This window comes from Gossypium arboreum, chromosome 9 (genome assembly GCF_025698485.1).
Source record: "Gossypium arboreum isolate Shixiya-1 chromosome 9, ASM2569848v2, whole genome shotgun sequence".
NCBI lineage: Eukaryota > Viridiplantae > Streptophyta > Magnoliopsida > Malvales > Malvaceae > Gossypium > Gossypium arboreum.
The window spans coordinates 80,349,302-80,373,262 of NC_069078.1; the positions used below are offsets into that span (position 1 = coordinate 80,349,302).

General features: G+C 32.6%; 3 protein-coding genes across 4 annotated transcripts in view; 1 reads left to right on the plus strand and 2 right to left on the minus strand.

The window, feature by feature from the left end:
• The window catches only part of LOC108455731 (glutathione S-transferase L3-like), an 83,323-nt gene that overhangs the window by 35,033 nt on the left and 24,329 nt on the right, over positions 1-23,961 (plus strand). The window lies entirely within an intron of this gene.
• On the minus strand, positions 452-2,160 carry LOC108456283 (probable membrane-associated kinase regulator 3). The gene has a single exon (XM_017754877.2). It carries the CDS (start codon positions 1,902-1,904, stop codon positions 852-854), a length of 1,053 nt encoding a protein of 350 aa, XP_017610366.1. The 5' UTR covers positions 1,905-2,160; the 3' UTR covers positions 452-851.
• Positions 5,523-11,008, minus strand: LOC108455705 (phosphatidate phosphatase PAH1-like). Of its 2 annotated transcripts, XM_017754239.2 has the most exons (11): positions 10,759-11,008; positions 8,942-10,534; positions 8,255-8,835; positions 8,090-8,163; positions 7,605-7,689; positions 7,050-7,136; positions 6,711-6,783; positions 6,339-6,382; positions 6,106-6,234; positions 5,914-6,012; positions 5,523-5,805 (listed from the first exon to the last, which is right to left on the minus strand). In XM_017754239.2, the coding sequence occupies exons 2-11, from the start codon at positions 10,365-10,367 to the stop codon at positions 5,752-5,754; spliced, it is 2,652 nt and encodes an 883-aa protein (XP_017609728.1). In that variant the 5' UTR covers positions 10,368-10,534; positions 10,759-11,008; the 3' UTR covers positions 5,523-5,751. The 2 variants fall into 2 exon arrangements, with proteins under 2 accessions (XP_017609728.1, XP_017609730.1); XM_017754241.2 differs by having other exon boundaries at positions 8,942-11,008.

Sequence of the window (23,961 nt, forward strand, 5' to 3'; positions counted from 1 at the left end):
TAAAATAAACATATACTAAAAAATTCATAAAATAATTTTTCTTCAATATTGAAAACTGGGAATTTCAGTTTCGTTAGAAAAAAAAAAGCCTGAAAGGCTGAAACAGCAATAAAAAAATTCTATTTCTGGGAAAAGCTTCTGGTAGAAAAAGGGGCTTTTTGTAAAATACGCAGTTTATACAGAATTTAAGATTTAAAGTTCTGCTGATCTTACTGATAGAACGGTTTCTTTTTTCTTTAGAAAAAAAAATTTTGGGGGATTCCTATTTCACTGTTATCAACAGCAATTGACTTTTAAACTTGGCATAAATGGAGTAAAACTTTGAGATCATTGTCAAATGTCAAAAGAAGCTCTAAGAAAACTGGCAAGTCCTTGTAAAAGAGAATGTCTTGTCCCAGTCCAAGGAGGAAAACAAAAATTAAAAATAAAAAGGAAACAGGGGAAATGAAAATTGAAGCAAACATTCAACCAATTCTAATCATGCAATATCTTGAGCAAGTACAAAAAGGAAAAGGCCATATAGTGACCATTGATTTTGAATGATAATCTTCCATGGAAGAATCTCCACTCTTTTTTTTTTTTAAATTAGATTAATAATGGGGTTTTCAATATGTTCTACCATAGAAAGCTATTATAGTAACATTAACAAATTGATCTTGTCTAACAGTGAAGGAAAATCATACAAAGTATCCAAAATATCTCACACTGCAACTGCATTGAAAATGACTCGCTTTGGAAGAATGTAACAGGAACTGGGTACCAACTTTGTGATTCTAATGGTGGATTTTTCAGTGTCCCCCCCCCCAAAAAAAAAATATATATATATATATATATATAGTTCTTTCATAAGATCATATGCTGCAAAATCCTGGTCTTTCTTGGTCCCCGTTAACTGAAATCTTTCTTGAACTAGACAGCTGCTGAGACTGCTTACAGTGAGCAATTGCTCCCTCAATAGAATTTTCCATCTCCGAACTGGCGCTGTTGCTTCTTTTCAGCAAGTGTAAATCATAGAATCCGCTTGAGCTGAATGAAAACGATGAAGACGACGATGAAGAGGAATCGGATGAAGATGTAGATGAAGACTTTGTTGTAGAATGCCTTTGAATTACTCCTGAAAAGGACCTCCTATGGCTATTTGCAGCATCCTCAACCACCTCCTTATCAATGGTCTTCATAATGATACTTGATAACTTATATCTCTCATTATCAATCTTGCCAAATGGATTCTTCTTTGCCATTTTCATGTACTTGTTTACACAATCTTTGTTCTTTGAAACATTACCTGCTTCTACATTGCATGCTGCTTTGGCACAAGATTCATCTGAACACCCAGACTTGCTGAACAAGGACTTAAGATATGCACGAGATGTCTTGAGCTTTTGGCTTATTGAGGATTGCTTGATCTGCATGAGCTTTCGGCACCAAGACGTCTTCGAAACCGAACCGTTGCCGATGAATCCATTCATTTCAGTCGAACATTCAAAGAAATAGTCATCAGCATTTAGCTCACTACTCACCCTACAGGATTCTGATGCAGAGATGCTGGTGCAGTATTCCAGTGGGAAACTTGTATTAGTTGAAGGGACAGCAGGGTTTGGTTCAATGGGTGGTTGAGTTTTGGAGTCCAAGGCAGAATTGTTGGAACTTTGGCGTAGTTTCTGAACCATTTGAAGGCGAGGAGGGAGGTGGAGGGGAAGGAGCTTGCCCTTGTAGAAGAGTTCATCAGCTGGATAAGTAGAGGTAATATCTCCATCTGGAGAAACTGAACACATTTGGAACTCAAACTCTCTACTTTGAGGTGGAGAGCTTATGGAATAACACAAATAGTTGGAGGATGAGCTTACCTCCATATCTATATAATCTTCATCTGCATGGTTACTTGAAGCTTGGCTTATGGCCATCAGTTTTCAACTCTCAAAAGCACCTCTCTTGGTCTTTCGGGGATGCTCAGTTATGGAAGGTGTGACGTTGGTGACGAAAGAGAGGGGTATCCTTTAAAGTGAAGATGGAGCCAAGTTAGAAAAAGAAAATCATATGGTAAGGAGTTGTCAGATCTTTTACATTTTTAATTTGCCACCCTTTTTTTTTTCTCCTTTGTATGAAGTAATATCTTGAATGGTTCCAAATAATAAAATGGCAGAAAACAGCTTCTGACTGACCCATATATGTAGTATTTTTGCATTTTTATCCCTTCAATTCTGCATCAAAATGACCTTGCTGTTATTATTTTTACATCAGATACCAATTCCAAAAGGTGAATTACAACCATTTGTCTTTTTATTCCAGATAATTTCCAGTTCTGAAATTAAAAAATCCAAAGAATCTTCTTATGTTAATGAATGACTTGCATCCATAGCCATTAGCCAATGAACTTCTAACAGGTACAAACTAGTAAAGCTTGAAAGATGAGCTTAGAACCATATGATCAAATCCCTATAATGCAACAACTGTTGTTTTAGGAAAGTGGGATAACAATGTTGGTGAACCCCATGTTTATGTACTTTGAATTGAACTTGAAATGTGGTGGCAGAAGGTAAGAATCTTCCAATATCAGCAGAGAGAAAGGTGACAGTTCCCTTTTGTTTTTGCTGAAAGTTTCATTGTAAGCGGCCCATGCATATCTCTTTCAACAGTGTTGAAGAAAATGAAAGTAGGAGAATGAAAAATTTAGATCAAAAGAACTGATGGAATCTTTAAATTATATGATAATGACATGTATAATAATAGTGTATCCACTTGGGAATTCTCAAGGATTTAAGCATCTACTACTTGTCTGCCTCAATTTTAACCTATATTACGTCCACTCTTTATTTAATATACTCGTGTCTAACACTCACAGTTAAAAACTTTTGAAATAGAAACAGCATTATTTCCTGAATATAAAACAAAAGACCAATTATTTATATATACACAATAGGGGTTGTTGTTTTCTGCACCTCCACAAACTTCTTTCACTGCAGCAAAATTTAAATTTGAAAAGGGAAAGCCAGCCAGCCAGCCAGCCCTGTTTCCAAAACCTGTTTTGTTGCAGTGTCAAGTTTTACAATTCAATACTGATAAATTAGAGCCTAAGGGACAGAGAGCTATTATTATATATTGAAAGTTCCAAAACCTTTAAGCTAAACTAAGCTAAGCTAAATTATATGTGTTCTCCAAGAGCTGTGATGTGATAATGATCTATCAGAATCAGACAATGCAATGTATGCCAACCAGTATTTGACTTGGTCAAAGCATGGGAGACTTGTACATTCCAGATGAAGTTATCTTTGGAGGATAGTTGTATGAATTAACCTCGGTTTTTAGAACATTAGATATTTTGTATTTTTTTTCCCCTTGATTTTCTTTTTCCTATTTTCATTCACCTCACTAAAAACAAACATAAACGCCATTCATTCACCTACAAAAAAAATCAAGTTTAACAAACTCCAATATTTATGTGGTGGGACGTGGTTTATCCAAGGCTGGAGGGGCTGCTTTTTATTTTTGCTTGTCTCCTCTTGTACTAATTGTTTAATTTTGGTAAAAAACAACATTCAAATCTTTGATCCAAAACCACAGCCACAATATGTTGAATAGGGCTCATTGAACCTTGTATGTGCAGTTTTCTACACTGTACTCCAGCCCGAAAAAGAAGAATATATATATATTTTAGTGTTATGTTACGAGGGTGAAGGCCAAGTTCTGGTGTGGAATAAAAGGGTAAGCTGGGTTTCGCTGCAACAAATGAAGCAGGTGATCACGTGATGCTGGTCACTGAGTTCAGAGGGGGAGGGATCTTACTTTCGGTCGTGGCAATTAGCTTTTAAAACACTAATGCCTGCATCATTTGGCTGAGCCACTGTCAAAAGGACTCAAAGTTGCATCATTTACAACTCAGAGCTGAGATCTCTAAAAAGTTCAAGGCCAAGACCCAATGGGTAATGGGACTCACTTTTATTTTATAAGTGGGTTTTCCTTTTTACTACTTTCTGAGTCTTACAAATGATTCGAATGCATGGCAAAAATTTTGAGAACATGTTTCATTCTGAAGCTTTGATCCTGAACCTGCATTTACTCCATCTACATTTATTAGTTTTTCCCTCGTCTTAACTTCTTAGCGTCCTTGGTTCTTTACCTTGTTATTTCTGTCCCTGTTTTTGCCTTTTTGTCTCCTTATGGTCGTGTTTGCATGGCCCTTAAAAGTCCTAACAACAACAGCATAAATACATCGTGGTTGAAGAGTTGGGGGAAGAACTCATCACTTTGGATCTTATATTATTATATAAACTTAATAATTATAAAGAGTTTATACAATTAATATTTTAACCACTCAACTATTAAATTTATCAATATATTTGTATTTGCTATGTATGTAAATTTTCGAATCAATATAATATATCTATCATATCAATATAAAATTTTGTATATATTAATATCTATTTTACGGTTAGAAAATTTTTTAAATAAAATAAATAATTAAAAATTTTAATTTATATTAAATTTGACATGTATGATCTATATAAATTATCTATATAAGTGAAATATAATATATGATTATTAGATCCTTAAATAATAATCACATGAAAAATATTTAAAATTATGTAAAATTAAAAGGTATAAGTGAATCCTTCCCATTTTTTTTAACGGTAATTTTGCTTTTCAACTGGAGCAAAATACCCTAATGAAAAATTTGTGCTCCAATGTGGTACGAGTTTCACGATTGAATAAAGTTGTTGTTATCTAAACACAAAATCATAGTACATTTGTACAAAATTTGTGAACAGATTGAAACGTGAGTTCTACTCATATCCAAAGGAAGTTATAATCATCGAAAACAATAGTTGATCCTTAAGGAATGGTTGGGTATTAGATATATTGAAAATTTTGATCTTTGACATCTGAATTTTGAGTTCAAATCCATAACATGCCTGCCACTATAACAACGCACCAAAGAGAATAGGAAATGTATTTGTTATTATAGATTTTCGTAAAAATGGCGATGAATTATGTTGGAGTAATATCATGTGATCTACAATAATCATCAAATTAATCAAAAAGTATTTGAGTGTTGTGGTAAGATATATTGCATTCTCAAAGAGAGAACATAAGTTCGAACTTTAGAAACGATATTATTAAGAAAAATAATTATAAACCTTAAATATGAACCGTAAGAAAAGTTGCATGGAAATGTTTTGTTGAACTTCAGCTTTTGGATTCAGCTAGTGCTCAGTGAATCTTTATGTTGGATCTTCAGTGCTGATGATGAAAACATCTTATATAACATTATTAATGGCCTTATTATGCCATATTGCCATAGCTTAGGTTATTGTTACTGCAATCAACCCTTATTAGGAACCAATCCCCTTCAAGATGTAGTTAAACTCATGTTTTTGTTAATTATGATAGAGTGTTCTCTCCCCTCCATGAAACATATTGTCCACTTTTTCATCTTACAATAATAAATATGCATATTTTTAATTGCAATCGACAACTTTTTCGTCTTAAGAACTCTAATCAACCATCCAAATGAACAAGTAGAATGTGTTAAAATGCACTTTATATTAATCATAGAAATCAACAAAACAATGTTTTTATTTCTATGGTACATACATCTGTGGGAGGCAATGATTTTGATTTTGAAGGTCACAGATGAATATAAATGTGTGGGAAGCAGTCACGACGATCTGTTCACCATGGGGCCACTTTACCCAACTCATCATCTCATTAACTAGTTGGTAGAAGTAAACTGTATTTCCTTAAGCCAACATCTCACTTAATATCCGGTAATGGCACTTTCCAAAAATTCCATGCGTTATAATCTTCCTGCAAAAGTATTTCCATATCAGGGAAACCATTGAAGGCTCCAAAATAAAATCCAGGGACAATCTTGCAGAGAATTTGTAGTAAAGAGACAGGAAATATACTCCTTACCTGCTCAACCAATGAGGCTGGCGGAAACATGTCATCAACAAGAGTATGCAATGACGTATACGATCTTACATCAATACGTTGACTAATAGCCACCTCACCCTGCCAAGATTATTAGAAAGTCAATAGTAACCGCAAGACAGGCTTCAGTTAAGTTTTATGTCTCTTTTTTCTCATACAATCATATGGTTGTACCTTAGGGTTAATTATAAATATCTTGCCCTTCGGGATTCCAATTTTTCTGTAACTGAGCTCATCTGTGTCTCTGTTTCCAAAGCCAGCATAAAACGGATTGTGATCGGAAGGGAAAAGTTTCTTGATATCCTGCATGCACATGTAACCAATAAATCAAAGGTGAAAGACCGATCTGATCATGGTAATAGTTTAAATCTATATTGAGAAACAAGGTTTATTATTTCAGAATTTACCTCTAAACATGCTATTTTGAATTCATGAGGTGCTCTTCTTATCACTGCCATGAATAAGGAGGAAATTGTAGAATAACTCAGAATGGTACTCATATGTTATCACAACTAAGAAGAAAATGGGGAGGGGTGAAGAGGATACAAAAGATAATGCATGCAAGTACATAACTACATACTACAGTCAAAAGATTTCGACAAAAAAGATCAAAACTGCAAAGACAGACACTTTTATCATTCATGGGTTCTATGATGGGATGTAATTTCCCTCGTGTTACCGAAGCCACAAAGTTGTGATGCAAACTTGAAACAACAAGCTATATTTTACTTCAATAAACAATGGAAAAAAAATGGGGGGGAAAAAATCGAAGACCTTACCTTCACGGTACAATGAAGGAAACAAACCATCAGGGGAAATAACAACAGGTCCATTCGGTAAAGCTTTTCCATCCTGCATGAAAAAAGGAATCAGTTAAGAATTTGATTACATACTCATGATTTCAACGATTTTTTTTTTTTTACAAGATGGCTCTAAATGTGTTGGCTTATCCATTTAGTTATTATTTTGTCATATTGCCTTTTTGCTTCCATAAGTAAAATGTAAAATTCAGATGCAACAGAAAATAATTCTTTTGAAGAAATAAAAAATAGTATATTAGAATTTTCTAACATTGAAATAGGAGGTTAAGAGCAGCAAAACCTGGGCTATTTTGCTACCTGTTTCAGGTTGAGTAAATAGTTTCTGGTTAAATATGCCTGAACAATTGCACGTGCACTGAGAAATAGAAGCTGATATCCATTCTCCTGTTGTGAACACACAATTCGGTATTTGACATCAGATACCAAGGAAATCACTTTGGTAAATCAAACTCGAAAGTGACTTGATATTGAACCCAATGTTCCATCGAAGCAATATTGTGTTTGTGTATGCAAAAACATGGTAGTAAGAGAGAAAAGTTAAGGAGCATAATAATGGGATAACATTCACATCATCATGGTGCTAAGTCTGTCAAATGCTATTCCATAAACTAGCATTATAAAACCTGATGAAAGAATATATCATCACTTAGATCAATAGAAACTTTATAAAGAAGAAGAAACAAGAAAAGGAAAACATGAGACTGAGGCGACTTTTGATTGGTGGTGGGTATACGAAAGGAAAGGAATAATGCTGGAGTCATTTCATAGATCCAGTTTTGCATCATAGTACAGAATAGAATTAAGGCTCAATTAAGTCAAGTTGAACAATGAAACATATGAGGAAAAGCATACCTTTATAGCAGAGAAAAGTTTGGCCACACCAGACTGTGTCCAATCCCTTCCAACTAAAGGCATAAACTGGCCTAAAACGTCAGACCTGAAAGAAATGTGTCAAGGTTATCGAAAGATACATTTTGTTCTTAGACAAGATTGAAACACATTCAAAACAAAGATTTCACCATAAATCAATTAGGAAATGACAGGTTGTGGAAATGCTCATTGTTGCTTTAATGCTAAAGGTCTTAGGGGAAGATCAATCTCGGCTTCAAATATATAAGTACCTGGCTTATTTATCTCCGGTTCTTTTATAATCCAGTTTTACTTAATAGTACAGTATTGAACTTATCATAACAAGTCTATTAAAGAAATCATGTACCGGTTGAGAATACACATATCATAATAAGAATTACAGGTGAGTCTAGACAAGCCCCTAAATGAGTGAAACGAGAACATTTTAAATAATGAAGAGAGATACGTCAAGAGGTAAAAATCCCTACTTGGTAATAGTTCCATCAACGTCTGAGATTACAATCTTATCATTCCACTTCCACAAGTAAAGATGAGCGTCAACCTGTTAAAGATGCATAGGTTTTAGAGGCTGACATTTGAGCATTACACAAACCTCAAAAACATGAGTGAGGAATTTAGCAGAGAACTGAAACCTCTTGGTTTCCAAAAACCCTGGTGGAGAAACTGAAAGTAATCATATTTTGACCATCTTTCAGATTCAAGGAAGCTATCTGCTCAGTAGTGGGAACATTGGTTCTAATAAATTGCTTGCAGGAAGAATCAAGAGTTGAACCTGCTTGTGTATTTTGTATATCAGATTCAGAATCAACAAACAACTCCTCACTTGATGAATTGCTATCAGTGTGCTCAAGTGTTTTGCCCTTTGTAAATGGAATAGGCCAGAGGTTCCATCCGCGGCTAGAGGATGTGGAAGTGACTACAGAATCATCACCCTTTGTGTTTGATGACTCATCCTGTTCAACACGGATTGCATCGCGGGGCTCAAGAGATAACTCTGAACCAAATACAGCCATTCCAAGAACAACAGAAGCAGCTTTTTCCCAAGGAAAATACCTGTCTCCAAACCGGACGATAAGGTTTGAATTCTTAATAATTGACCTTGCATTATTTTTAAATTCTTCCTTTGATATGCGGTGTGCTTCAAAGACTGCAGCTGCAGCATCTAACCCCATACCAGCATGAAGTTTTTTTCCACAGAGAGAGATCTCAACTCCTGAAAGGACAAGGTGAGCAAGAGAAACCAAGTATTCCATGAGAATCAAAGCAAGGAAAAAGAGAGGGAAATAATTAAAGGAGGAAAAGGACTCTTAGCTCCTTACCTGGATTAGCACGAGCTTCTGTCTCTTTACCAGAAGTAGATTCAGTTTTGACACTCTCACTTTGGCTACTCTTATTCTCAGGTTCAGGAATTTGTGGACTGCCATTTATCCCATCAGTCAATGCTGATGTGCCAAACTGTTCATCTTTCACTTGAGATCCATTACCAACAGACGCATTGTTAGGATCCAAACAATCAGATTCCAACACTTTGTTTTCAACTGGTAAGTCAGGAGATCCATTATTGTTGGAAGAAGACAACAAATCTTCCTTTCTGGAGTCACCAACATCTCCATCTTTGATTTCATTAACGTCTGGAGGGCTGCAAGAAGGTTTATCTTGGGAAATGTGAGCTTTAGATGGCCTATTTGTACCTACAGGATCAGTGTTTTCACCATGTCTTCCCAATTCAGATAGCTCAAGGCAGCTTTGAAAAACCTCCCCCCTTCTCTTAATCACAGATGCATCTCCAAAATCACTTGGCCTGTTAAATTCACTTTGATGGTTAGAAAGGTTTTGAGTTACTTCGGTTTGACAGCCATGTTCCCTCCCCTTTACACAAACTTCTGGATGGTGTCTCAAAGCAGTTGAATCACTGTTCGCACTAATATCATGAGAGTCCTTATCCGCTGCTGAACTGAGCTTATTAATACAACCAGCGGCACACACATCGTCACCTGAAATTAGCTCCTCATTACCATTGCAACACTCAGGTTCTTCATCTGGTCCTATATGAAACCTGGGTGTGCTTAATTGCACATCTTCACCATTTTCCTCCGATGCTGATACAGGGGCTGTAAGCATATGACCATCCACACTGACCAAGACAACTTCTGAATCTAAATCTTGTGCTTCACCAAGATATGCAGCATCTGAACCATCACATTGGCCAGGCCCGACATCTGACACATTAACTGAATCCTCTAGAAAGGATTGCTCATCTTGAAACTCATAGAACCTAGTATCAGATTCCGACCTTTCAAGCCGCTTCGGATTAATGGCATCTAATTCATCCCTCAACAGAGCCACCCTGGTGTCTGAGACACTATGTTCAAGTCTACAAAATTGAGCAATGTGTCTATTACCATCATCCTGTGTCACTTCACACTCAGAATCTTTCAGCTCACCATTTGTATCATATCCTTTACCAGCATCAACCTCCCTTGCGAAATAGGCTTCCCCAGAGTTATCAAGACACATATGAAAATCTGCTTCAACGCCATTAACAGTTATACGAACAACCTTCTCAGCCCCTTTTAAAACACCCTGAAACTTCCCGAACCGAACATACCATGGCGTGCTTCGAAATGTCCCATCTTGTTGCTGAACAACAATGACATCAACAGCCCCGCCAAAAGGATGGAAAGGGGTAGCAACAGAATATACACCTTGTGAAATTAAACTCCCAACTTTGCCAACCACATTCATTTGTCAAATCTTAATCCTTTTTCGGATTAAAAAAAATTCAAGGGAAAATAACGAAAACCCTTTTTCAGATTCTTTATTTTCCAATAAAAAATGAATAAAAAAATCAATTGTATAAATCCAACACCTTCCTTTCCTCTCAATCGTATTCACTCTTTATCTTCAGGTATCTGCATGCAATTCAAAATTAAACCAAAACCCAATGCTCCCCTTTTGATCAACAACAAAATATAAATAAAAGAAAAAGAAAAGCAAGACCGGGAATCTAACAGCTACTAGTTTCATACAAAATCGTGAAATCCCGCTTCACAAATATTATATGAAACCCAGTACAGAATGGCATTAACTTATTACTTAGAATAGAAAAACGGAAGGAAAAAAAGAGAAACTTAACCTTTTAGAAACAAGAAAAACTGGAATTACTTATTCCGCCAAATTTCTCGGGAACGAAACAGAAATTAAACGATGATTGTACAATTAAAGCAGTCAAACGCAATTGATAGAGAGACAGCAATGCACCTAAATCTATTTATGCTAATCACAGAACAGCAACTCAATGATAAAATAAAATGGGCACACTATAAACGTGGGTGGAAGCGAGGAAAAACATCGTGTTAAAATGTTTGGAAATATAAGAAATTATTTGATGTTAATGGTTAAAAAAAGGAAATATTAGTAAGTTTATTTTTTTTTGTCAAATTGATTTGTATTTAACTGACATGCTGATGTGGTCATTAGTTGACTAATTAAGCTGATGTGGAAAAAAAATTTTATTCCACCTAAATGTCAACGCATTTCACACGTAATTAAATAAAAAATAATACAAAAAACTTTTATTCATTAAAAAACAATTAAAAACTAAAAACATAATACACACCGATTTTGAATTGTTTGAGAAATGAGAAGTCTGAACTTAAAAAAACAATCACTATTAGATAATCTAAAAAAAAAAAAAAAGAGAGAGCAAAAATTGAACCCTAACTCAAGAATGTAAAAAAATTTATGTGAAAGGAGATTATCCAAAGCCTGTTGTAGAATCGCATTTTGGCTACCAATGGTATTTTGGGGTATGTTTTAAAAAGTTTTCATATTGAAAACGTTATATATGTTATTTTGATTTTGGTTTAGAGTTTTAGAGTTTGGAGACTTTCGTTTAAGGTTGTTGAATTTGGGGATTTTAGTTTAATGTTTTTTTTTTTTTGAGGATTTTGGTTTAGGGTTTAAGATTTATGATCTTTTATTTTAGGGATTTTTGCTTAGGGTTTTCGATTTGGCTACTAATTAGAAGAGATGTAACACTCTCTACCTGTATCCGTCGCCGGAATAGAGTACGAGGCATTACCGAGGAGTACGAAACACTTACAGATAATTTAAATATATTTTCATAACAACTTGTCTCGATTTCATACTATTTCATATTTAAGCTTTATTCACCAAAATATTTGAAATATCATCTTTATGCAAATAGCACACATGAGGTACATAATTCCATAATTATAAATGAACACATTTATCAAACGTATTCCACATTCATATATCAATGTCTCATGTCTCCATATATCAATAACCATCATTTTTCTTGTTTTTCAGATAATTAGCATGCAATTCACTATTTCTTCCTGTCAATCACAATTTCAAATGACAAATTCATATGAATGAGCTCAACCTCATTAGGTGTTTAAATTCTGTTACTTTGATTCACATACTCATAATTTACTAACATATCCTGTCAAACACAATCTCTGAATGACGAAATCACATAATTGAGCTCAATAATAATGATAACATTACTTACATTTCTTTTTCCACACATTACATTTACGACTTACCAACTTGTCCATTCAAGGGACGGCTTACGGATTTGAGTACATCGTGATCTGAAGCCCGAAGTCTAGCTGAAGCACATAAGTGCTAAACAGAAGCCCGAAGGCTAACTGAAGCACACAAGTGCTAAATGAAAGCCCGAAGGCTAACTGAAGCACACAAGTACTAAACAGAAGCCCGAGGGCTAACTGAAGCTCATCAAAGCTGAACTGAAACCCCAAAAAGGTTAGCTGAAACTCATGAGTTAACGAAAGCTCGTAAGAGCTAAACGGAAAGCAAACACGAGAATTCGCAACAAATGCTGAATCTCGGTTTACTTGGGTAATTTACTGTCAATTCATCTTTTTCACTGAAAGATCATACTCATTTCCTGGGTTCTGTTCCTCTGAAATACTTAGTTCAATTTCATAACTTTTGTACATAATTTACTTATTTTCAACAATTAACATACATAAATATTAATCACCATTCATAAAATAATATTGAAATTTAATAATATTAACAAATGGTCACTAAAATTTAGTTATATAAACTCACAAGTTCGATTTTTGTATTATAGCGATAATCATAATTTCATAATAAATATTCCAAATAAAACATTATATCATTTCTAATTCAAAATTTATCGATTATAATCGGGCATGTGATCAATTTATACACAAGTCACTCATATATATGTATATTTTCCTCCTACTCCTCTCCATCCACATCCTTAGTATAAATAACACACTTGTAAGTAACATTGTCCATAATTTTCACCATTTACTTATGTGAATATTCAAGCTATCCATCCGTGTCATAGTCACTAAATTATTTTTATCTTGAGCTACAAAACTCCAAATTAAGATCCGCTAATTTTCCCTGAAACTAGACTCATGTATCTTCTTACCATAAAATTTTCATAATTTTTGGTTTAACCAATATCTACAGTTTATTCTTTAAAGTCACCCTTGTTCTGCTGTCTGACAGTTTCGACCCTTCTTCACTAAAAATTAATTATCTCCTCGTACAGAATTTGAATGATGTTCCCGTTTGTTTCTCTTGAAAATAGACTAATTCAAGATTCTAAACATATAAATTAAAGCCCCTATTTATTTTATTAAATTTTTTATAATTTTTCAAATTCAGAATAGGAGAACCGGAATTCATTCTAACCTTGTCTTACAAAATTTATTATATATCATGATTTACAATTCCATATTTTGTTCATCTTCTAATTCAATTTCTACAATTTATAGTGATTTTTCAAAGTTAGCTTACTGCTGCTGTCCAAAACTGTTTTAGTGCAAGATGTTTATTACCATTTTTCCCCTAAGCTTTTAATAAATAATAATTTCGTCTCTACTCAACTAGCTTCTCAATTGAGCTGATTTTTCTCAATTAACACTTTATTCTATCACTTTAAATTACTTTATAACCTTTGGGAATCAGAATTTCAGCACTAGACTTAAATTCCAAATATTTTCACAATTTGGTCCTAAAAATCAATTTCTATTGAAATTACCTAATAAAATCATCTCATAAACAAATTAAAGCTTCAATTTCATTTTATTTCATCAGAAACTTACAGAACTCAACCGTGATTACTTTCAATTTCATCCATGAAATCAAAAACTAATAAATTTAACAGTAGGACCTAGTTGTAAAAGTCTTAAAAACACAAAAATTATAAGAAAAAGGTAAGGATTAACTCACTTGGTGCAAAAATTATGAAATACCAGCTTATAGAACCCCTCCTATGGCATTTTGGCTGATGAGAATGAAGAAAAAATGAAGAGAATTCTAGATATTTCAATTTGGTCCCATTTTTATTTAGCTAATTTTGGTAATTTTCTAATTTTGCCCTTCTTTCACCCTTTTCCTGATTTTTTTCTCAGTTATTGCCGCCCAAAATATCTCCTTTGGGCTTATTTTCACTTTAGGTCCTTCATCATTTGACAATTGAGCTATTTATCCTTTTAACAACTTTTACACCTTTTTCAATTTAGTCCTTTTTATTTAATTAACCACCCAAACGTCAAAATTTTCTGACGAAATTTTAATACTACCTCATTAACACTCTATAAATATTTCTAAAAATATTTATGGCTCGGTTTATGAAGTCAAGGTCTCGATACCTCATTCTCGACCTAATTTACCTAATTAATTCTTTAAATCACCAAATTCACTAATTCAAAAATACTTCTATATTCACATTTGACTCATAGGTATTAATTTATTAAATTTTCAACTCACTCGTCGAATTTAGTGATCTCAAATCTCTATTCCCGACACCATTGAAAATTAGGCTGTTACAAAAGAAATTTTGGGTATTTTAGCTTTTTTTTTGTTTAGGGTTTTCAATTTAATTACTGGAAAGAATAGGACTTTTTAGTTTTTAGTTTCTTGGTTTAGGGTTTTCGATTTCATTAATGATAGTGGTCAACCCCAAAATTTGACAAATCTACATGTTTTATTATACTTTTTGGTTCAATGCATGATTTTTATCCAAGGGTTATAATGTTGGTTGGTGTGGGCATTAATTCTAGGCAGAGTTCAATAGGTGAACTTATTGAAGTGATCCCTGCATCTTTGGTCGTTTTTATGTTATATATATAAACTTTATAAGATTTGATTATATAATTATTAAATCATCTAATTTTATATGCATTTTGTATTGTTTATATTATTTCATATTTTGTTTGTGTAAACCTTTTTTTGTTGCACTTTATTTGTCTATTAGTATGGAATCTTACTGTTTTCTAACCTTTGTAATATGTTTTTTTTAATTGTTTAAACTACATATGTTTGTGAAGGAGGAATACTACATAAACTTGTATGTTTGAGGTAAATTTGTACGTGATTCCCATGTTAGGTATTCAGGTGGTGAGATGTTGAGGATTAAAGAGGATCCAAATATGATATTATATTTTGAGTTGTGTAAAATAGTTAAAAAATGGTTAAGGTTTAATACAGTGCAACTAATTTATTTCCATGTACATGGTAGTGGGACTTTGTAAGATAAATTTAAGGTTGTGTGGAATGATAGTAGCACTATTGACATGTTTAACTACTAGTTAAGCATAAGGAGATAGACCTGTATGTAGAGCTTGAGATTGACATTGTTGTTTTTGTTGATTATGATTTACTATTAACTGCAACATCTGTTAAATGTTCTGGTGATAGTAATCAAGGTGGTGAGGGTAGTGAGGGTGAAGCTGATGAAGGTGATAAGGGTGCTTAAGGTTTAAATACGTGAATGCCTATGATAAATCTTGAACATGAATGCCTATGATAAATCTTGAACATGCTAGTAGAAACTTTCACCAACATATCAACAACATAAACTTTAAAACTTCGCCCAGTCTACTCTTTAAAAATTTTGTTTACCAATCTCTGGTAAGTCATATTTGCGTTCTTCAAACCAAAGGGCATGTAACACCCCCTACCCGTATCCATTGCCGGAATAGGGTACGAGACATTACCGGAGTTTACTGAACATTTTCAGATAATTCTGAGTCATTTATTATTCATATTTTAGAAATAATCATAACATCTCTCTATTGGGCCCTCAAAGCCCCAAACATACATTAGAAACCAACCAGAATTAAATCGGGATTATAAAAAAAATTTCGCAAAATCTTAAATTTTATTTTCATCTAAGTACTTACTCTTTCAATGCTCATTATAATTAAACATGTTTGTAACGCCCCCTTTACCCGAGACCGTCGCCGGAGTCGAGCACGAGGCATTACTAAACTTATTTGAGCACTTAAACAAATTCAAACAATTTATATCACACTTTCCAGACAAGCTATCCAACTGTGTCATAGTTGCTAAATAATTCATATCTCGAGTTATAAAACTTGAAATCCAAATCCGTAAATTTTCTCTGAATTTATACTCATATATCTACTTACCAATTTTTTCTAGAATTTTGGTCAAGCCAATTAGTACATTTTATTATTTAAAATCTCCCTGTTTCAGGGTTTGACTACTCTGACCTTTGTGTATTACGAATCAGATATCTCTCTGTACAGAGCTTCAATGACTATGCCGTTTGTCTCTAATAAAACTAGACTCAATAAGAAATCTGTACATATAAAGTATGACTTCTAATTATCTTTGTAAAATTTATGGTGAATTTCCAAAGTCAGAACAGGGGATCCAGAAATTGCTCTGGCCCTGTTTCACAAAAATTTAAACATCTCATAAAATATAGCTCATATACCTGTTTTGCTTCTTCCATATGAAAATAGACTCATCGAGATTCGATTCCATAATTTATTCATTATTTAATTCCATTTCTACTATTTTTAGTGATTTTTCAAAGTCAAACTACTGCTACTTACCGAAAACTATTTTAGTACAAATATTGTTAACTAGTTTATAACATCTTTACTTCAATTCATTCAAACTCTATACATGCCATATAAATCTTCAAACATAAAACAAAAGCTACCGAATTGATCTGGATAGTGTGCTTTGTTGTGTTGATCCGATCTACCCACTTCACTTCAAGTCAATCTACATAAAATATTAAACACACACAAGTAAGCTTATTGAAGCTTAGTAAGTTCATAGGTTAAAAGTAATGCTTACCAAACATAATATTTCCAAACAATACCAAAACATTTACTAAAGTTTCCTGTGATTCACAACCATTGTTATAATAATTCACATAGTTGAGCTCAACAAAGAATAACTACTCAATCTCTTTCATTTGGATCACTTCTCTTTATTTCTTATAATCAAATTAGGAAACGGCTTACGAAATTGAGTACGTCGTTGCTCAATGCCACGATTCACAACTTAGTATGGTTTTCCTCATTGAAATACCATACCTACATTTTTTAACTCGGTATGGGAAATGCCATACCTACATTTCTTAACTCAAGATGGATTTGATAATACCATACCTACATTTCACATTTCAAGATGGATAATACCATACCTACATTTCACAACTCAGTATGGATGATACCATACCTACATTTCACACTTTGCCATGGAACAACCATGGTCTTATCCAATCAATTCATCACACGTCCACGATCTGAACGTACTCAATCCTGCGTTTTCCTAATTTGCATTTCCACATTTATTCTTTCATTAACAAAATCTACACAATCCCACAACAAATTCGTATATAATAACACATTATAAACTTCAATCATTCACAAATAAACATCTAAATTCAACCATATGAACTTACCGGCTAATTTGTAGAAGATATTGAAATTTTGGGACTATTCGCAACTTTTTCTTTTCCTCGTTCTTCTTTGGATTCTTGATCTATAATATAAAATATTTCTACTCATTAGCATTTATTTGATTTCTATTTCACTTCACAATTTATGCTGTTCAAATTTCGAAATTGCACTTTTACCCCAAAATTTACAGTTTCACAATTTAGTCCCTACTCAATTCACCCATCAATTGAACTAATTTTTCTCAATTAACACTTTATTTTATCATTATAAACTATTTCAAAACCTTTTATATTCTGAATTTCAACAGAAACCTTCAATTCACAACTTTTTCACAATTAGGTCCTAAATATCATTTCCTATCAAAATCACTTAATAAAACCACCTTAATATGAAATTAGAACTTAAATTTCATAATAATTCATCATAAAATTCCTTATCCATCCAGGGTAACTTCCAATTTCACCCATAAAATCAAAACTAATGAATTCTACAAGTGGACCTAATTGTAAAAGTCATAAAAACATAAAATTATCAAGAAAAAGCAAGAATTAGACTCACATGATGTAAAAGTATGAAAAACCAGCTTTCTCCAGACCTTCTATGGCGTTTTGGCTGAGAAATTATGAAGAAAATGTCTAGATTTTTCAATTACATCATTATTTAACTATTAACTTTTATCTATTTCCAATTTTGCCCTTGTTCACATTGTTTTCTTGCTTATTTCATACCCAAACCGTCCAGCCATTAACCTTTGGGTCTAATTGCTCTTTAAATCCATCTTTTAAATACTTAAGCTATTTACTCACAATTTAACAAATTTTGTGCTATTTTCAATTTAATCCTTTTAATTAATTAGCCATCCAAACATTAAAATTTTCTAACTAAACTTTAATACTAACTCAATGACACTCCATAAATATTTATAAAAATATTTATAGCTCGATTTTCAACTTTGAGGTCTCGATACCTCATTTTTGACCCGTTTGACCTAATAAATTCTTTTAATTCACTAATTTCACCATTTCACAAATTCTTCTAAATTCTTACTTGACTCATAAATATTAAATTACTATCTTGTTCAATCTTATTTGTCGAATTTAGTGATCTCAAATCACCATTTCCGACACCACTGAAAATTAGGCCGTTACAATGTTACCATTCGATCAATAGTTTGGCACTTGTCTAAGCGTCAAACAACATCATTGTTACTATACTTGCAAACATTTCATCTATATTCAACATTGATATACTTATTTTCTCTACATATCGCACTTGAGTTTAATAATAGTCTCAACTTACATAATATCCTTGTATCAACATATCAAAGATAATCATATATGTACATGTCATGAAACATATCATGCTCTTACCGTTTCTTCATAAGCATATATCATTCATTTCATTATATCAATATTTCATGCTCCATCATTTCCATATATTTTATGTATATTTATTCGGTAATAGTTTATATCAAACTTGACATAAATTATATTCCATGTACTTATACTTATTTCATTTATTTATCTTCATAATTATTTCATACAACTATTTTGTACATATATTTCCATATGACCAGTTCTTATAAACATTTCACACAACCATTTCATATAACCATTCGTCATCTGATAAGTATTATCTGAATATCAATTGTTCAATAGATGTCATAGCGTCTCCCATCCACGGTCTTATTTATCTTTGACATGATGCCATAGTGTCTTTCAACTATGGTCTTACTCATTCATTTTCTGTCATGTTGCCATGGTATCTTTCAACAATGGTCTTATTCATTTCATGTCACGTTGCCATGGTATCTTTCAACCATGGTCTTATTCATTTCATATCACGTTGCCATGGTATCTTTCAACCATGGTCTTACACATTTCATATCAGGTTGCCATGGTATCTTTCAACCATGGTCTTACACATTTCATATCAGAGAGCCCACTCCCGCGAACCTCATCCTTACAGTGGGATTACCAGTCCAGGCTAAATCCCCTGTAATATAAACTCATAAAGTATTGTCGGGATTACCAGTCCAGGCTAAATCCCCTGCAATGACAATTACTCAAATGAGCTTCGATCTGAATTACCAGTCCAGGCTAAATTCAGACCCTAATTCGGATTACCCGTCCGGGCTAAATTCATTTTACACGTATTCTTTGGGAGGGCTGTATCAGAATAGGATCACCCGTCCGGGCTAGATCCTTTTTACCGTCAATTCCTTTTCAGAGATCCATCAAATTTTCCTTTCATTTAACCGGGCTTTATTTTCAATTTATATCGAGTATTAGCAACATTTCATCAATTATCATGAATTGAACATTCAAATCATATTTTCATCACATAACCACATATTTCAAGTATTTAAAATAACATATTTCAAGTATTTAAAATACAATTCAACTTACACAAACTTATCTCATTGCTTGTTTGTGTTTATAATTTCATTAATCCGATATCTTTTATTTTCCACGATCAAGTCTCATTTTTGAGTCGTCCGAATCTTTATAAATAAATTTGATCATCATTTTCATTTATTTCATATTCTAATGCATTTAATTAATGCTCTAGGAAAAATTACCATTTTGCCCCTAAACTTTTAATTAATGACGATTTCATCCTTAGGGTCAGGAAAATAAAATTCTTGCAATTTAATCCTTATTTCTAGATATTATTCTCATACATATTGATAACAATCCATGAATTCTATAAACTATCAGAATTTTCCATAATTTCAACACTTTTCAATTTAATCCCTAAAACATGTTCTCCCCCGATCTTGAACTAAATTAATAATTTCATTCAATTTTGTAATTTAAATAATAAAATAATCCATTTCATGCAATTTGGTCATTTCTGACATTTTTACAAAATTACCCATAAAGTTTTACTTTTATTCAATTTAGCCCCTGAGCCTAAAACATGCAAATTAGCCATGCTAGATGAATATTCATACATATTTTTCCTCCTCCTCCTCTCCATTCCACATCCTTAGTGTATATAACACACTTGTAAGTAACATTATCTATAATTTTTATTATTTACTTTTATGAATATTCAAGCTGTCCATCTGTGTCATAGTCACTAAATTATTTATAACTCGAGCTACGGAACTCCAAATTAAAATCCATTAATTTTACCTGAAACTAGACTCATATATCTTCTTACCAATTTTCAGAATTTTTTAGTTTAGCCATTAGGTACAGTTTATTCTTTAAATTCACCCTATTCTCATTGCGACAGCTTCAGGCCCTTCTTCACTAAAATTAATTATCTCACAAGATGAACTCGAGATAATATTCCGTTGATTTCTCCTGAAAATAGACTCATTATTAATTCTAAAAATATAACTTTAAGCCTCTAATTATTTTTCTTCAATTTTTGTGATTTTTCAAAGTCAGAACAGGGGAACCCGAATTCATTCTAACCTTGTCTCACAAAATTCATTATATCTCATAATTTACAATTCAATTGCTTACATTGTTTCTTCTATAAGAAACTAGACTCAATAAGCTTTAATTACATATTTTATTCATCCTCTAATTGAATTTATACAATTTTTGGTGATTTTTCAAACTTAGACTACTGCTGCTGTCCAAAATAGTCTTAGTGCAAAATGTTGATTTTCTACTTTTAATTTCAATTTAATCCTAACTAAATTCACTTACTTTTCTATCTTAATTCATACTTTATTTCTACTCAATTTTTAACTAAACTCATACTTAACTATTAAATTTTCAGCATATTTTCCTAATTTCGAAATTTCATCAATTTAGTCCCTATAACATAAAACTTATGAATTACTTTACAATTCAATCCTTATTTCATTTCTAACTTGAATTCCTATCAATCTAACCCGTAATTCATCTTTTTATTCAACATGAACAATATTTAAAAATCTAATAACTTTCAAAATATTCACTTAATTTCATCAAAATCTTGTCCCAAAGCTTCCAAAACATCAAAATTAAGTAAAAAGGGCTAAATTGACTTACCTATTTAACTTTCAAGCCTTGAAATCCAATTTTTCCCTTTTTCCTTCTTTCTTTTTTTTCCTTCCTTCTTTCTTTCTCCTGCTCTCTGATTCGTTTCATCCTTTCCTTCTTTTTCTATTCTTTTTTTTTTATTCCTTTTACTTTATATATATATATATATATATATTATAATAACTTAATAATAGCTATAATAAAATATCTATTTAATATCCAATATCTATTTTACATTTGTATACACATATATTATTACATTTGTCTTTCTTTAATCTATTTATTATATAAATATCTTTTACTTAATAATAATATATAATTTAATAATATACTTATATAATAAGTAAATATACATGTATTTTACAAATGTATGTATATTAGTATCACACATGTCACTATACATACCATACATTTGTCAACTTTTTATTTATTTATCATATAATATTAATTTAATAATAATAAATACATTAATATTTACTTAAATAATAAGCAAATAAATATATGTATTACAAATGTGTGTATTATATTTATTATACTTGTATTTTATTTTTGCCATACACTTGGCACTCTTTTGGTTTATTTCCTTATTTAGTCCTTTTAATTTTCTTTATTCTATAATTAAACTTTCACACTTCATTCAATTTAATCCTTTCATCTAATTATCCTTTATTTAAGCTAATTTGCTTCATTAAACTTTAATTAATCACTCTCTTAACTTCGTAAATATTTTTAATAAATATTTACAAATCTATTTTTCAGAAACGGAGACCCGGAAATGTACTTTTTTGATAACTATAAAAATTCGAGTCATTACAGGGCATGACCTGATAGTATAATAAGCCTTCCTCGGTAACAAAAGTTGTCTTGTTCTGATCCTCTAGGGTCATAGATATCTAATTATAACCTAAGAATGCATCCATAAATTAGCTCATAATCTATGCCCTGAGGATGCATCAACCAACCTATCAATCGAGAGTAAGGGAAAAATGTCCTTAAGGCAAACTTTATTGAGGTTGGTGAAGTCAATACACATTTTCCACTTGCCATTAGCCTTCTTCACCATTACCACATTCGAAACCTAATCAGGATATGCGACCTCTCTAATAAATCATGTTGATAGCAGTTTTCCCCACCTTCTGATTTCCTGCCTTTACAACTTACGGAGCAAACTTTCTTTTCATTTGTTTAACTAGTTTAACCTCAGGTAGCACATTTAACATGTGAACAATTATTTGAGGATCCACCTCAGACATATCCGCAAAAGATCATGCAAAAACATCGAAATTTTTAAACTATCTCATACAAATTTGCCAAACCTTGTGACCTGTTATAAGTGAACGAGTATTGCATATGCTCATGCAAGACTCCCATAATAAAAGTATCGATGGCCAATTGGTCGTCTAGATTTTTTGTATTTAACGTCGTTGCATGAAAATGATTAATATAATCCTTCAAGCTTTCCCCTTCTCTTTACTTGATAAACATCAAACCTATAGGAGTACCCACTATTGTCCTATGTGCTTGAAACCTACCTAAAAACATCTGACCTAACTGTGAAAAACTCTGAATAGAACCCTGTGGGAGAGATAAATACCAATCTTTTGCGCTTCCCTTAAGGGTCGTTGAGAAGGCCTTACACTTCGCAGCATCAGAAGTTCCCAGCACATTCATATAATCATTGTACTGTATAAAATGTGCTCGAGGGCCCCTCTTACTTTCAAACATTTCTTTTGGAACTTTAAAATCAACTTGTAAACTCATAGTTGTGATCTCAAGAGTCAGCAGATTGTTAGAACAAAACAGTTAATCAATATCTTGAAAGTTAGGATGCAAATGCCGTACATCTCTACATAGAGCATCCATCTTATTCTGTCACGATTTTGTATGTACCCCGGGGCCTTCTTTATGCATAATGGTATTATCATGGAAATCAGAATTATCTGACTGTTCCTTTTTCCTCATCTCTTCATCCTGCTTAATAACTCTTACTAAAATGTTTGCTGCTACTAAAACCTAACATTTTGCAAAGTCATTTGCTCCCTCATCAATCTCATTTGCTCATGAAGAGTAAAAATATTGTTGTGGGGATGCCTCTTGATCAGAGGGGAGTGATAATCCCTGGCCAAAAAAGTTATTCAAGTCAAAAGAATTTGAGGCTCCAGCATGAGCCCAATCACCCAAAATTTCTAGTCGGTCGGAAAACCAACTAGTAATAAATCTTTCTCATTGGGCTGATTACCAGCACTAGAAACTCCAGGTTGTCCTAAAAAAAAATTAATGAGAAAATTCTCATTGGGGTGAGCCATTTTGATTTTTTTACAAACTGAAGATTTGAAGATAAAAAATTCTCCACGCTCATAGCACCAATTTGTTGAATGTTTTTCTCTGTCTCTCTTAAATGGTGGGGTTTCTCTATTTATATGATATGGTATTGTTCATCGATATAACTTACTAAGTAGGTTTCATGCATGTCAACACGTATCCTACTCTAAACTTACCATCCGAATGGGTTTTGTGCTGATGATAACTAAATATTATAACAAATATCGATTTTAAATGGTTTCTTTAACGTAATTGATGTTGAGTTAATTAATG

What these genes read in the sequence shown, in the direction of transcription:
- LOC108455705 (XM_017754239.2), bottom strand. Translation starts at nt 10,367, where the DNA reads ATGAATGTGGTTGGCAAAGTTGGGAGTTTAATTTCACAAGGTGTATAT. An exon ending in AACTTTTCTCTGCTATAAAG is followed by an intron (nt 7,137 to 7,604) that starts GTATGCTTTTCC and finishes TGTTCACAACAG; the next exon opens with GAGAATGGATATCAGCTTCT. An exon ending in TCCTTCATTGTACCGTGAAG is followed by an intron (nt 6,383 to 6,710) that starts GTAAGGTCTTCG and finishes TATTCATGGCAG; the next exon opens with TGATAAGAAGAGCACCTCAT.
- LOC108456283 (XM_017754877.2), bottom strand. Translation starts at nt 1,904, where the DNA reads ATGGCCATAAGCCAAGCTTCAAGTAACCATGCAGATGAAGATTATATA.